The 15630-nt window shown below is 57.7% G+C and overlaps 1 protein-coding gene across 1 annotated transcript; it reads right to left on the bottom strand.

Annotated features, from left to right (window-relative positions):
- Positions 1-172: 172 nt before the first annotated feature.
- ATP2A1 (ATPase sarcoplasmic/endoplasmic reticulum Ca2+ transporting 1) lies at positions 173-15006 on the bottom strand. Its single transcript, XM_079782578.1, has 21 exons — positions 14766-15006; positions 14405-14422; positions 13941-14023; positions 12557-12661; positions 11732-11870; positions 9825-9905; positions 8890-8975; positions 8190-8487; positions 7867-8033; positions 5722-5810; positions 5371-5473; positions 4995-5126; positions 3382-3504; positions 3045-3263; positions 2067-2402; positions 1661-1881; positions 1345-1547; positions 1073-1158; positions 839-972; positions 624-741; positions 173-493 (listed from the first exon to the last, which is right to left on the bottom strand). The coding sequence occupies exons 1-21, from the start codon at positions 14881-14883 to the stop codon at positions 326-328; spliced, it is 3027 nt and encodes a 1008-aa protein (XP_079638704.1). The 5' UTR covers positions 14884-15006; the 3' UTR covers positions 173-325.
- Between the last annotated feature and the right edge of the window lie 624 nt (positions 15007-15630).

The raw sequence follows: 15630 nt of genomic DNA, 5'->3' as shown, positions 1-15630 counted from the left end.
CAGCAGCTGGGGCAAGGACAAGAAGGGGGGCGATACCTGTGACACGGTTCAAAGAGATGGAGGAGGGGGAACGGGTTATCCTATGGCCAGAGAGGACAGAGAGACAGCCGTTATTGGGGGAGGGTGGGTGTGGCGGGCCTAGAGGGCTGAGGAAGTGGGGCACCAAGGAGAAGGTGTGTGCACCAGGCATGGAGGGAGGCGGGGAGGAAGGACCTGGTGCGCCTCCCTGGTGGACAGTGGTCCTGCCAGGACCCAGAACACGCCCGCCTGAAAAGGAAGAGGGTGGGGGCGGGCGCCTTCGCAGCGCAGAGGGAAGGGGCTGTGCTCAGGGCCCGGGGCTGACAGGGCGCCGCGCCGAGGAGGGGAGCCGCTTACCCTCCAGATAGTTCCGAGCAACGAACTTCAGGAGTTCGTCGAGCCCGATGACAGGCAATGAGATCTTGAGGACCATAAGCCACTGGGTCAAGTCCAAGGCCCGGAGCTTGAAGATCATCTGAGGGGGTCAGAGGCAGTGAGGACAAGTGCCCCTCTGAGCACCCAGCACTGCCCAGCCTCCTTCCTGTTGTGAGCGCGTGGAGTCACAGGCTCCGCGGTGGGAACGGGTGCCCCCGGGGGAGGCTCACCGGCAGAGGGTCCACGTAGAGGATGAGGAAGTGGAGGGACATGGAGAGGCAGATGGAGCCCAGCAGCCAGATGTTCACCCAGGGCGGCATCCGCACCAGGGACTGGTTCTCGGAGAGGCTGCCAGCGGAGGCCGGGCAGAGGCAAGGGGGGGACACACAAGAGAGGTGAGGCGAGAGGCGGGGTGGAGGGAAAGGCGGGGGTGGGCAGGTCCTACCTGTTGAGAGCATTGCACATCTCGATGGTGACCAGCACAGACAAGGCCATGGTCATGGGCTCGGGGGCCTCAAAGATCTCACACTCCACACCCTCAAAGTCGGGATTGTCCTCAGTGCACTGCATGAAGTGAGTCTGCAGGGGGAGGGGAAGGAACTGGGGTTCCACGGAGGCCTCGGGGGGGCCCCCCTTCTGCTTCCCGTCCACCTCCGTCCTCCCTCTTCAGCCTCCCTACCAGCTGGCTGTAGGTGACGTGAGGCCCGTCGTCCGCATACAGGAACCACCAGGCAGCCGCTCCCACAGTGGCCGCACCCACGTAGCCTGCGGTGGAGAAGATGGGGGTTGGGGGTCAGGGCTGGGGCGATGGGAGGCATCAGGAAGACCGATGCCGTGAACAGCTGGCGGAGGAGGAGCAACCGGGACAGCCGCACTGGAGGGGCTGGGGTCCTGGAGGTGGGTCCATTTGGAGGGTTGGAAAGGATTGTGGGGGGGTCTCATCCTACTCACCCCCAATTGCCATGTAGCGGAAGAAGAGCCAGCCACTGATGAGGGGCTCCTTGGGGCTCCGGGGGGGCCGGTCCATGATGTCCAGGTCTGGTGGGTTGAAGCCCAGGGCTGTGGCCGGGAGCCCATCAGTCACCAGGTTCACCCACAGCAGCTGCACAGGGATCAGGGCCTCAGGCAGCCCCAAGGCGGCTGTCAGGAAGATGCTGCCAGAAGCAGGTGGTCATGTCCGTCTGCTCCCAGACCCGTGGCCCTCCCAGACCTGTGGCCCTCCCCCACCCGGGCTGGGTCCTCCTGGGCGCCCCCCCCGGCTGCTCACCAGACCACCTCGCCCACGTTGGAGGAGATGAGGTAGCGGATGAACTGCTTCATGTTGTTGTAGATGGCCCGGCCCTCCTCCACGGCAGCCACGATGGTGGAGAAGTTGTCGTCAGCCAGCACCATCTCGGAGGCGGTCTTGGCCACGGCGGTGCCGGAGCCCATGGCGATGCCGATCTCAGCCTTCTTCAGAGCAGGGGCGTCGTTGACCCCATCGCCTGTCTGCGGGGAGAGAGAAGGTGGGACCTGGCCCCTCCCACCCACCTCCTGCATTTGACCAGGGCCCTCACTCAGCTCTTCCCTGCCAGGCTCCTAGCTCCTGAAGACAACCGTCTCAATGGACCCTAAGCAGACGGCCCCATGCCAGACTCCACCGGCCCCGCCTGGGAGGCCTGTTGTCTCCTCACCATAGCGGTGATCTCATCGTAAGACTGCAGATACTCCACAATCTTCGACTTATGCGCAGGCTCCACGCGGGCAAAGCAGCAGGCGCGACGGCAGGCCTCCCGCTGCTCACTCAGGGGCAGGTCATCAAACTCCCGGCCAGTGTAGGCTCGGTCCGTCACCTCCTCGTTCTCCCCAAAGATGCCAATTCGTCGGCAAATGGCAATGGCTGTGCCCTTGTTGTCCCCAGTAATCATGATCACCCGGATTCCGGCATCACGGCACAGCTGGATAGAGCCTGTGACCTCCTTTCGGGGAGGGTCCAACATGCCTACCACGCCAACAAATGTCAGGTCCGTCTGGGGAGACAGCAGAGAGCGACAGGGAAATGAGCCGGGAGGAAGCGCTCGGGAGCTGGGGAGAAAGGTCTGAATGGGGAGAGCTGACTGGGCCTGGTGTCTAACCCTCAGCGGGCAGGAAGCCTTCCTTGTTCACACGTCTACCTGCAGGCTTGGCAGTGCCAAGCCCATTGTAAGTGGCAGGCTGTGTCTTTCACCGAAGAACTTGAGCTGGGGGTGAGGGTGGTGGTTTCTGCTTTCTGAAGGGCCATTCACTTGGTCTACAACTTGGAGCAAGTCTGTGTGAATGGCCATGCCAGAGTCCCCTCCATAAAGTGAAGGGAGTGGACTTCGGTGCTATTCCGAGAGCCAGTCCACTCGAAAAAAGGAGCCTGTGCCAGAATGCAGGCCGATGTGTGCTGCTTGCGTCAAGAAAGCCACGAAGGAAACGTGTCCGCTGCCGAGTATGTGCGCGGACTTCTGCTGTGTGCTCATCGCCTTACCTCATCACGGACAGGTGCACGATCACACGCAAAGTGGCACTAAGGTTCTTTCAAACTCTAACATCCTGTGCTTCTAGGACCCGGGACAAAGCAGGAAAGGACAGGGTGGAGGAGGGGGTGAGGCAGATGACGCTGGGACAGTGGGATTCCATCTGCTCACCTCGTAGTCCATGAACTTGGTAGAGTCTTCCAGGATCATATCCTCTCGCTTCGGGGGGGTGTCCCGGGTGGCCAGAGCCAGGCAGCGCAGGGTGTCCCGGCCAGTGCCCCACTCCTTGATCACAGTCATGATCTTCTCCTTCATCGGCCCTGTCATCGGCACCCGGGTGGTGCCGACTCGCACATAGGTGCAGCGGTCGATGACCCCCTCGGGGGCACCCTAGGAGACCAGACCAGCACTCAGAGACGACTGTCTTCTTCCCGGGGCACAGGGAGGGCAGGGAGAGGAGGGGCTCAGGCCCAGACAGAGAAGTCGGGGGCACATTCCGATGTCTGACCTTGACAAACATCTTGTTGCCTACGGCTGCCCGGGATTTGGCTGGGGAGCAATAGACAGACATGGACTTTCTGTCCCGGGAGAACTCCAGGGTGAATTCCTTCTTCATTAGCTGGCGGATCACCTGTTGAGAGGAGACAGGAAGCGGGAGGGCAGACATGAGGCTGGAGGAAAAGAGCGCTGACGCTGTGCTACAAGGGAGGAGTCCCGGGCATAAGCAAAAGGCTGTGGAGGACGCGCGGACGCCAGGCTGTCAGCTGAGTGGCACCCCCAGCACACTGGGCGAGAATCCCACAGCCACTGCGTTACAGTGTCTGGCTTAAAGCACAGCAGAAACAAGATGGGCAGTGTGGCACTGCCCATGAACAGTCAGTGATGATGGTATGTTCTATACTAGGAACGACCGAGCATGGGAAATGTGGCTGGTGCAACTGCAGAACCGAGCATTCACTTAGGTTTATTTTTAATTAATTTACATTTAAACAAACACGTGTGCTTCTAGAGGCATGTGCTTGGGACAGTGCAGACCTAGTGCCTGGCATGAAATAATAAGTGTTCCATAAAAATGAATGAGAGCCTGTCACCAAATGCATCATGGATATTTCTCCATAAAATAAAATAAAACTAAACTAAAGATAACAATAATAAAATAAAAATAAGTTGATGTTTACCTTATCGTTTGTGAATTTTAAAAAAATTATCATTTGTAAATGATTAAAATAGGTATCAAATATCTACTGAAACAAAAATAGATCCAGAGACACAGAAGCATCGAATAGACCATCCAACCTCAGAGGGAAGGTGGGGGGGGGGGGCGCGGGGGAGGGGTCAGAGATCAACCAAAGGACTTGTACGCATACATATAAGCATAACCCATGGACACAGACAGTAGGGGGGTGAGGGCATGTGCTGGGGGTGGGAGGGCCGGGGAGAGGTCAACAGGGGGAAAATTAGACATATATAATACTTTAAACAATGAACAATTTAAATGAAAAAAAAGAGAGAGAGTGGTGATGGTTGCACATCATGAATGTATTGGAAGCCCCTGAAATGTACACTTTAATGGTTAAAATGGTGAATTTTGTTATGTGTTTTTACCTCAATAAAACAAAAGCAGAAAATTAAAAAAATGTCTACTGACATGTATATGAGCATCTCGCATATAAGACTGGGTGCTGTGGGGAGCAAAACACCCCAGAGGAATTCAGTGTAGACACTGAATAAATATTAATAGCAAGAACTCAGAGTGAGGGAAACAGACCAAGGGGAAGTGAAAGAATGTGCAGTGGTCACATCTGGCAAATCCGAAATCAGGTCTCAAGAAATGATTAAAAGCAAGTGTGTTTCTAGAGACAAAGGGGTAATAACTGCCCCGGTGGTTTCTGGGTCCAGCTCCATCCCTTTCACTAGGGCGGGGCAGGAGGAAGTGGTCTGAAACCAAGAAGGGAGGCTGCAGCTCCTGGTCCAGGGCAGCAGGTCCTTTCAGAGGCAGCCTGACCAAGAGAAGCTGAGGAGAGGCCCCCAGGGCCCCCCAGCCCGACAGGGGGCTCTGCTCCCTGAAGTTCCTGGGGTCCTGCCTGGCCCAAGCGATGGGGGTGAAGCAGCCAGACTCACCGAGTTGCAGGCATTGGCCCTCTCCACCTTCGAGAGGCTTCTCACATCCGTGTTGAACACATTCATCTTCTCCACGAGGGTGGTGAGTGCCGTCTCGGTGGCCTCGCCTACCTTCTCATAAACACCTTTGGCCTGAGAGGGCAGAGGAGGAAGAGGAAGTAGGTGCCCGGGGCTCCTGGCCCCTGGCTCCCACCAATCCCACCCACCTTCCACCTAGAATAGGAAGGAGCAAGCCACTCCCTTCCCCTTACACCAAGGAAAGAACTTGCTACGAGGGACCCCTTCCCGTGACCCCTGCTTGGTGACCTGGTGAGGACGCCTGCGCCTGAGCCAGCTGGCGGGGGAAGGAGGGCTGCTTTGGGAGTGTCAAGGTTACCTCATTGAAGTCCAAAGAGGAGTCATTGCAGAGGGCACAGATGGTGGCCAGCTCCACCAGCCCATCATACTGCCCCGCCCGGACTGGCTTATCATTCTTCAAGCTGGCAGCGGGGTGGGGAGGAAGGAAGGAAAAGAGACAAGTGGAGAAGAATAGGGAATGAGATGTAGAGAGAGTAAGGGGACAGCAGTGAGGCAGTCGGGGCAATGACAACCCACTTGGAGATCAGGTGGGACAGAGAACAAGGTCAGGGAAGGAAGAAGAGAGAGAAAGGAAGACACAACTAGAGGGAGCCCAGGGAGGAAGGGGGGTGTGCGGAGGCGTGAGGAGCTGGGACGCTGGGGGACTTACACCTCTCCTTCAGGAGCGTAAGTGGAACCAGTGATGGAGAACTTGTTCAGCACGCAGGAGTCTCCTTCCACCTTGTCGATGACAAACATCTGCAGGAGAGAGAGGGGTCTGTGCGGACGCCTGGCTCCCTGCCCCTGAAGGCACCGAGGGGCCCAGGCTCGGAATGTCCCTTTGCCCGCCACCTGCACAAACCAAGTGAACTTCCTACCAGGCCCCGCCTTGCCTCTTTTTCCTCCCTGCACCCTCCCTCTCCCCCCACTCCCCTGCAATCTTCTCAGGACTGGTTACTGGCCTTCGCACAGAAGTGAAGTCGTGCACCCTAAATGGTGGGGACTGGAGCTACAGGCCCCCTGTTCACACAGGACCATAGGTAGCTCCGGCCACTGGGGCCAGATCTTCTAGTTTTGCAGGAACAGTTAGAAATTCCGGTTATTTTCCTATGAAATCTCTGGACTTTGAATGTGGGCAATGAATTCATTTTTATGAGACACGACAGGAGCTCAGCTGCACAAGCCTGTGGCCTGGCTCTGAAGCCGGTGCTGTGGAAGGAGCAGCATCTGCAGTGCTCAGCGGGGAGCACCCACTGAACCAGAGCAAGTGTGGAGGGACGGCGTTCAGACATGTCCCAAGACAAAGCGGTCTGTGGTCAAGGAAGTTCGGGGAACTCTGGGCTAAACAAAGTGAAACCCACCCTCTTTACAGTCAGCCTCCTCCGAGGCTTTCAAATGCCAAGAGGCCTGTGGGCCTCCCCAAGGGGCCAAGCGTATAGCCCTTCCTCCCCTGGTCTGACCACAGAGTCCCCAATCCCAGAACAACAATTTCTATTTAATGGACATGCTATTCCAAGAGCGCTGTTCAGGTCAGGGATTCTTGGCCAGGGGGTCTGGGAACTTTGATGGCAAAAAAAAGAAGAAGAAGAAGAAGAAGAAGAAGAAGAAGAAGAAGAAGAAGAAGCAGCAGCAGCAGCAGCCCTGGCCAGTATCTCAGCTGGTTAGAACATCGTCCTGATACGCCAAGGTTTCAGGTTCGATCCTGGTCACGGCACATACAAGAATTAACCAATGAATGCATAACTACGTGGAACAGCAAATCAACATCTCTCTCTCTCAAACCAATCAATTAAAAAAAAATGCTGATACTTAAAAATAAAGAAAAAGAAAAAAAAGAAGACATCTTTTATTTTCCCTCTGACATTTAGCATTTCCTTCCAATTATGAATGCAGGCAATGAACCACAGCTTCAACATTACGGCAGTTCTTAGACCCACTGCCAGACTTGCTACTTAAACGCATTAATAAAGAAGCAGAAGTGTTACCAAATTGCAAATCTGTTTTTAAAATATTTTGGTAACTGTGCTTAAATCATTGGTTTCTTCTGTGATCTGCTCTATTTTTAAAACAGAATCCTAAGTATTTACTTTATTTAATTTTAAAATATATTTTTATGATTTCAGAGAGAAAGGGAGAAAGAACGCGAGATAGAAACACCAATGATGGGAGCGAATCATTGATTGGCTGCTTCCTGCACGCCCCTACTGGGGATTGAGCCCACAACCCAGGCATGTGCCCTTGACGGGAATCAAACCTGGGACTCTTCAGGCTACAGGCAGATGCTCTATCCACTGAGCTAAACCAGCTCGGGCCCTAAGTATTTATCTTATACATTTAAAATATTTTACTGAGAAGAAGTCCAGACTGCCGAAGAGCCTGAGGCACAGGGAGACGGAGAGCCCTGGTTTGGGAAATGCTGCTCGAGATGAGAGTGGCCGGCTCCCAGGGCCCGGCTGTGACGACCATTCTGGAAGGCAGTCTAGGGCACAGGCAGCAGCTGGACCAGACAGACTTGGGTTTGAAACTCAAATCTGCTACTTCTTAATTGGGCACTGAGCCTCCTCCTCTGGAAAGCAGGGTGAGACTGTTGCCCGTCGGGGCGGTGTGGGGGACTAGAGGTAGCGCAGGGCAAAGTCTGGCCGGGGCAGAGGGGCCTCTCGGGTCCCCTGCAGAGCTCGCAGGATGGCACGCCCTCTGCCCTCTGAGCATCTCCTTCCAGGTCAGTAAGAAGCGGTGAGTGGGGAAGGGGTAACCCTATCTGCGGAGCCTGGTTTCACCGGGCAGCGCCCGAGCGGGAGGGCCGTGCTTCTCTGACCTTGCAGACCGACATCTGGTTGGTGGTGAGGGTGCCGGTTTTGTCGGAACAGATGACAGAGGTGCAGCCCAGGGTCTCGACGGAGGGCAAGCTCCTCACGATGGCGTTTTTCTTTGCCATCCGGCGGGTGCCCAAGGCCAGGCAGGTGGTGATGACTGCAGGCAGGCCTGTGGGGTAAGCCGGAGTGAGGGGTCAATAACGGAGATGGGAAGGAATGGCCCCAGCGATATCAGGCCCCATCCCTGGAACCTGTAGATGTTACCTTATTTGGGAAAAGGGTCCCTATTGACGAGATTAGCAAATGGGGCGAGAGACCGCCATACCTTCTGGAATCGCAGCCACAGCCAGGGCCACAGCGATCTTAAAGTAGTAGATGGCGCCACGGAACCAGGAGCCCCCGTGGACGGGGTCGTTGAAGTGGCCAATGTTGATGAGCCACACGGCCACGCAGATGAGAGAGATGACCTTGGAGAGCTGCTCCCCAAACTCATCCAGCTTCTGCTGCAGGGGGGTCTTGTCCTGCTCTGTGGCGGCCATTTGGTCTCGGATCTTCCCAATCTCGGTGCTCACACCAGTCGTGGCCACGATGCCGATGGCCTTGCCAGCTGCAATGTTGGTGCCCTGGAAGGTACAGACAAGGCAAGGAATCAGGCAAAGGACTCCGACTGAGAGACTCATTTCTTTTCTCCCTTTTTTTTAAGGATAAAAAGAACCTTTATTTTTAAGGATGGAAATGATTATTTGAAAATTTAAACAGCTAGATTATACAAGATGTTTTTTTTAATTGATGTCAGAGAGGAAGGGAAAGAGGATAGAAACATCAATGATGAAAGAGAACCATTGATTGGCTGCCTCCTGCACGCCCCCTACTGGGGATCCAGCCCACAACCCGGGCATGTGCCCTGACAGGAATGGAAACTGAGACCCTTCAGTCCGCAGGCTGATGCTCTATCCACTGAGCCAAACCAGCTAGGGCGGGACTCATTTCTTCTCACACCCAGACCTGCTGCCCGCATGGCTCACCGAGAAGAGCATGTTCTTCTTATCCTGGTTGACAGCTCGGGGGTCAGGAACAGGATCTGTGTGCTTGATGACAGAAACGGACTCGCCTGTGGAGAAGGGGGTTTTCAGATGACACCCCACACTCCCCGGCCCTAGCGCCCCCTGCGCAGCAGCACAGGCCTGGTAAGGACCGGCAGTGATCCTGGAGGAAGTCTGGACTCTGGGAGCAGCCACTGGCAGCAAACGGGGAACTCATTGCCCTTAGAGTAAGAAGACCTGGACCCACACCTCGGCTTCCCCACTTAAAGCTGCATGTCTCAGGTCACCTAACCTGTTCGCTCCTCTGTAAACGAGGAGGGTACCAGGTCCACTTAGGAAAGGTCCTGGTGAAGTCAGTCAGCTGTCTGGGTGCCATGCACTGCCCATGGGGAGGCAGGCCCCTGGGAGGGAGGCCCGCCCGTGGAGCCTGCCTGCCCCCCGCCACCACCCCCCCCCCCCCGGGAACAGTGCATGGTACCAGGCCTCGCCTCCTGGGCCGTGGGAACCCTCGCTGGCTCTTCACCACCTTCTGTCCCAGTGGAGACCCAGAAGCAGTGGTGTTTTAAGTGCATCTGAACCTTGTCTTGTCCTAGAACCTATGGTTCCTTACTCGCGGGCTTTTGCGGAGACAGGATAGTTCCCTGGGTGAGTGTGTCCGTTTGTCTGTGTGGAAGGGACGATCACCGGCCGCCTGGAGAAGGGGCACGAACGCCCCGCCCCCTCCCAGACCCCTGTGTTTCAGTTTTGCAACGTGAACAAAGCTGAGCAGAGCTGAGCCGCTGCCCCTGCGGAGCCAGGAAGGGCCTGTTGCTGGGTGTTCTCTTCTCACCTGGAATCGCATCCCTGTCTGTCCACCCGCTCCTACTCGCCCCTCCTCCCCCCTCCCCCGAGGCACCCTCCCACCCCGGCCGCCACACCTGTCAGGATGGACTGGTCAACCCGGAGGGTGGTGGATTTGATGGAGAGGATGCGGATGTCTGCAGGGACTTTGTCCCCCACTGTGGAGAGAGTAGAGAACAGTGAAGTTAGTTGAGAAAGTATTTTTCTTCCTTCCCAAGAAAAGCGCAATTTTTGTCCAACTACCTCACCCCATCCTTCAGGTCTTGGAGAGGTCACCTGGGCTGGTGCCCACCCTGGGCTTGAGTCAGGCCCTCAGCATGTGCTCCTGTAGCCCCAGCATCTCCCTCTTAACACTCATGCCACTGTCCCCCTCGTTGAAAGCTTTTCTCCCACCGGGCCGTGAGCCCTGTGAAGGAGGCCTGGCAGCTGAATAAATGTATGTTGAATGACTGAAGGGAAAATGAATGGGAGGCAGCACCACAGAGAGGCGGGCCAGTGAGAAGGCGAGGCGGGAAGGGCAAGAAGAGAACTAAAGGAAACAGGGCGAGTTGGAGAGATGTGTGTCGGGGAAGAGAACGGAGTGGAACAGCCAGGGCAGTAGGAAGAGACAGGAGATATGGGAACTGAGAAAAATCAGTGTCAACCAAGACTGAGGGTGGATGGAGCAAGAAGCAGGAGAGAGTGAGTGAGAGGAGGTGTGAGGAGGGAAGGCGCGGGAGGGGAGAGAGGAGCGGCTGAGGCCGAGGGCACAGTCCATTGGAGAAGGCGCACATCGGAAGCGTGCTGTCCAGTCTGAGCATGTGAGGGCGGGCGGGACGGGTGAGCGCACTGGGAGATGGCGGAAGAGAAGGGGAGGTCTGCAGGGCGCGAGGAGAGGGGGACAGGGAAGCCACACAGCAGTGGGCTGAGAAGTTGTGGGGGAGCCAGAAGGCAGGGTCAGTCCGGGAAGCCCACTGGGGAGGCTGCGTGTCTGCCAGGCCCTGTGCCTGACCCTGCCTGGTCCTAAGGATGGCTCTGGGGACAGGGTCCGACTGCTCTCCTTCCCTCGTTTCTGAGGTCCCTCCTCCTGTGCCAGAGGAAGCTGATGGAGGAGGGACAGGGTTGGCCATGGAGTTGGGCGGGACACGCTGTCACCCAAGTCGAAGCGATATTTATAGACATTCATGGCACAGACTCCAAACTGTCACCATAGCAGGACAGCGATGGGGCACCGGGGTCTTCAGCCTGCCCTCCCTCCCTCTCCCTCTCTCCAAGTTTCCCATGGTGGCAACGTAGGTGCCTGGGAGGGAAGCCCACTGAGGAAGATACGTTCCCCTCTGCCAGGGGCCTGAGATGAGGGGAGGCCTGTGCAGGGCAAACATAAAAACCGCTGAAGGGGGCAGAATCCCAGTAATCTTAGCCACCCAGCCCCCACCTCCCGCCGGGCATTAAGTGTCCCTCCGCACAGAGGCGGGGCCCTCCTTGAGCTCTCCTCCCAGGTCCCGTGTTCTCGGCTGGGGCCGAGTTTCCCTTACATGGTCGGGGGCTTGAGCCTTTGGCCCCCCTTCCTCCCTTCAACCCTCGCTCCTTCCCCTTTGAGGCCTCAAGGGCACAGGGAGGTCAAGATTTAAGGCTGACCAAGCTTGGGGGGTGGAAGGAGGGGAGCCAGGCCTCGGGAGGGGGTGGAGATGGGGCCATTGGCAGGGACCGGGCTCCACCTGTTGCTTGCAAGTACTGGGTGAGAGGCGGGGGAAAGGGGTCTGCCTGCAGCCTCAGGGACAGGACTGGCTGTTCCTGTGAGGCTCTCGCAGGGAGGGGGTGCTGCGGTGACAGTGCCCTGGGGTGACCTCCTGAGGAGTCTAGAAGGAGAAGCAAAGACTCCTCCACCCTGGCTACCTCCTGGACCCAGAATCAGGAAGTGACCAGTCCTTGCCCCCAACATATACATCTTCTTGGCCTCGAACCCAAGGCCTCCTGCTCTGGACCACTCAATCCCATCACTCACCAGCCACCTCCACAATGTCCCCGGGGACAATGTCCCGAGCCTTGATCCTCTGCACTGACTTCCGGTCAGCCCGATAGACTTTCCCCATCTCGGGCTCATATTCCTTCAGGGCCTCAATGGCGTTCTCTGCATTACGTTCCTGGGGTACAGGGTGGACGACAGGAGGAGCATCAGAGGGAGGAAGGTTGTGGGAGGGGGGGGACTCCCTGGGGAGGGCTGGGGGGTGGAGTGTAGAGACGGCGGAGCAGGAGCCAGAGTCCTGGGGGCAGTGGGATCTCACAGAGGAGGAGGGAGGCTCTGCAGCCCTGGCTCCTGGCACAGGGAAGTAGACAAACCCCAGTGTGTGTGTGAGGAAACTCACTTATGGCCGACACAGTTAAGGGGCTTTTAGGGAGAAAAGAAAAGAGAAGGAAAGAAAACCCGGAAGCAGGGGACAGGAAAAGTAAGGGTAGTAAGGGAAGAGAAAGAAGAACTCAAACTATTATTTCCTGAACTCCTTCTATACGCCAGGCACAGGGCCAGGCACCTCCGCACTCATCACCTTGTTACGTTTCACCATTCTGGGGCAGGACTACTAGCCCCGTTTTATGGATGAGGAAACTGGGGTTCAGAGAGATGAGGAACTTGTCCAGGGCTATACAGCCAGCCAGTGACAGGAGGAGCAACAGGCTCCCCCTCTTTCCAACACTCCGCCCCGTGTGCAAATGCAGCAATAGGATCAGAGGACAAGGCCAGCCCAGGGGAAGTGATGGGGGGGGGGGGGGGGGAGTCTGGCCTCCTGCTCAGTGTCAGGATGGGAAGGAGTGAGGTGGGGTCAAGGCTAACCTGCCAAACCCCCACGATGGCATTGGCAATGAGGATCAAGAGGATGACAAAGGGTTCAACAAAGGCAGTGACGGTCTCTTCACCTTCCTCGAACCAGGCCAGCACCTGGGAAGCAGGGAAAGGGAGAATGACGAGCTGGAGCCCCTCCGACAGGTAAGGAAAGCAAAGGAGGTGAGAACACGTGCAGGAGCAAGCGGCAGGACCACGGGGCGCTGCATCGCCCACGGCGTAGGGCTCCACACTCCAGGCCCGAGCCACGCGAGCACTGCCCTGCTGATGCTCACGGCGCAGGCGGGCAGACACGCACAGCTCAGGGCCTGACCAGCGACGCTTGTGGGTTTCCCTGACTGAGTTGTTGGCTTGTAAACAAAGCTCAGGAACACCAGGCCAACGACCCCCACAGCCGCATCCATCCCATGGGAGCCAAACCCCTAGGAGAACCCTCGTGGTCCTCACCGGCGCCTGCCCACCCACACCCCTCCCCCAGCCAAGGCTGGAAGCTCCGATTTCATGAGGGAGCAGGAGAGGGGATAGAGTTACCCGCCTCCTGTACACACCCCACCCCAGCTGTTGCCTCTGCCAGGCAAAGGCGACAGCCACAGGCAAATGTCAAGGAGCAAATCTGAGAAGGGAGAAGGAGGCCCTGCCAGCTAGTGCTCAGGGGCCCGCGAGGCCTCCACTGAGGAGCGGGGGACAGGGAGCCGTGTGCCTACAGAGTCCTTCTTCCATCCGGGACTAAGTTAAGGAAGAAACTCTCAAATGCGGGGTGGACTGCTGGGAAGGTGGGTGCCAGGGCCTTGAGGAGGGGTCAGCCCTGAGGCTGCGAGGGGCCTGGGAAGGTCAGCCACGCTGGTGAGGAGGGGTCTCAGGAGCTCCAGCCCCGATGGGGCGGGAAGGCCAGAGGCAGGTGAGGGGTCACCCTCGCACCAGCAGCTCTTTCCCGCCTCTCGGAGGGAGTCTGCCTCGCCCTATCAGCGCCAGGGGGCGGGCCAGGGGCCCGAGGCTGCTCGGGGATTGGCGGAATGGCGTGTGGGCCCCGGGCCGCAGGGAGCAGTGGTGCCTGGGGTGGCAGCAGACTCTGAGCTGGGGAGCCCTGCGCTCGGGGGTAATCCGAGCCTTCAGAGCCCTTGAAGCTTCGGGAATGGCTTAGCTTCAGTGTTTTGGCTGAGAACACCCTTAAAGCTTAAAATAAAACCTGCCTGCGGGGTGTGGGAAGGACAGAGGAGGACGCACACCAGTCCCACCCCACCCCCTCAGTTCTGGTCTGTAGAATAGGATGCTGAGGGCTTGGACTACAGCAGCCTCCGATTCAAGCCAACACCCAGCAGGCACCCCAGATCCCCCACCCACACCCCCGCCCTCCCCCATGCCCTCCCGCACTTACAAAGGAAATGCAGGCGGCCAGGAGGAGGATCCGCACCAGGAGGTCTTCAAACTGCTCTGCTACCAGCTCCCACAGGGACTTCCCTGGGGGGAGAGGCAAGGGGAGGCGCCCCGGGCTCAGGTCTGGCGGATGAACCGCTGGGACTCCGGGTGCAAGCAGGGGTCCAGGGACTGAAAGTGCCCTGACTTCCAGCCTGGAGCTGTGAGGCTCTGGGGTGATGGGCAGGCCACTTGGCGCTTAGAGAAGGGCGGAGGGAGCTTGCCAGGGCTCCAAAAACAGGCTCCTTCCTCCAAGTGGTGGGCAGTTGTTCAAGGGCTGGATGCCTCAAGGAGAAAGTGCCTGGAAACTTCTGCCCCCAGCCAAGCTCCAACCTTTGGGGAGGGGTATTTGCCCCAGGAGAGGGCAGGGAGAGGGCAGGGAGGAGGGCGTGGGGCACAGAGGGGAGAGGGAGTCCAGTAACTTACCTTCCTCCGCAGGTAGCTCTACCCAGGGAAAAGAAAAAAAAGGACATATTCATTTGGGGTTCAGTCTAATGCCCCCACACCCTGGAATCTGTGACTAAGGTAGGAGAATCAGGCCATCAACAGGGCATCTGAGGCTCACCAAGGTCACCCATAAAACCTCCCAACTCCGGGTCTCAGGGCCCCTGTCTGCCAGTATCCTCTCCCCCCACCCGCCGTGTAGTCATTGGACCAGGGCCCAGCTCTTCCCTAAGTCCCCTGGAGAGGCTCCCACGCGAGTGTGAGTGTGCGCGCCTGTGTGTGCGTGTGAGTGGGTGCTGCAGGGCTGCGATGGGGCATTGCCAGCTCTCCAAAGGACACTTACCATTGGGGCCGTATTTCTCTATGTGCCGCTTCACTTGGTCGGGGGTGAGGCCTGTAGTCTCGCTCACCCCAAAATAGGCCAGACATTCTTCTGTGCTCTTGGAGTGTGCAGCCTCCATTGTGCTCCCTTCCTGGGGGCCAGGGGGCGGCGTTCCTTCTGGGGGGGTTCCACGTGTGGGGGGCCTTCCTCAGTGTGTTCACCTGCCTGTTTGTCTGGGTTTCTTCCTTTTTCTCTCCTGCCCCCCCCAGATTTTTCTTCCCTCCACCAAGCTCTGACCCCCGTCCCACTTGCAGCAGCTGGCCACCCCCCCCCAGCCCCCAGCTGGTCCTTATGAGGGAGTGGGGGGGGCAGGCTCCCCCCTCCCCCAGATCAGGGATTGGCTGGCAGAGGCTCCAGCAGGAGGGGTCAGAAGAGAGATATTTCTGCTGACAGAGGGGGAACAGTGGGGCTGCAGCCCGAGGTGTCACTCAGAGGGAAGCTGAGGTGGCCCAGCCACAGGGGAGGGGGGAGGGAGGGACTTCACTTGTCTTCTGCTGCTGACCCCTCCCCCAGTTGCCTCAACTTCCTCAGTGGCACTGAATTTCCTATTCCAAACTCATCCCTCCAGTTCTTCCCCGAAGCCCACTTCTACTCTGTCCTTCACCTTTCCCTCTCCTCACCCCCTCCCCGTCTCATCCACCCTGGCCCTGTCTCTCCTGCCAGTCTCCTTCCTCACCTCGTTTGCTTAAAGGCCAGCAGAGATACTCCGACCTTAGGGGGACTGAGGAGGGGAGAACATCCTTGGGGGGCCAGAGGAAGTGGCTCTAGGGGAACAGGGAAGCGGGAGGGGAGAGGGTCAGGGGACAGAGCAGAAGATGGTAACCCT

The sequence above is a fragment of the Cnephaeus nilssonii genome, assembly GCF_951640355.1.
Source record: "Cnephaeus nilssonii genome assembly, chromosome: 2".
Taxonomy (NCBI): Eukaryota; Metazoa; Chordata; class Mammalia; order Chiroptera; family Vespertilionidae; genus Cnephaeus; species Cnephaeus nilssonii.
This window is presented reverse-complemented; position numbering and strand designations above follow the sequence as displayed.

Excerpts from the sequence above, each read along its gene's own strand:
- ATP2A1 (XM_079782578.1), bottom strand. The coding sequence starts at position 14,883 with ATGGAGGCTGCACACTCCAAGAGCACAGAAGAATGTCTGGCCTATTTT. Across the intron at positions 8,034-8,189 it reads TGTGGCTGCGATTCCAGAAG|GCCTGCCTGCAGTCATCACC; the intron begins GTATGGCGGTCT and ends CTTACCCCACAG. Across the intron at positions 494-623 it reads TCTACGTGGACCCTCTGCCG|ATGATCTTCAAGCTCCGGGC; the intron begins GTGAGCCTCCCC and ends TGACCCCCTCAG.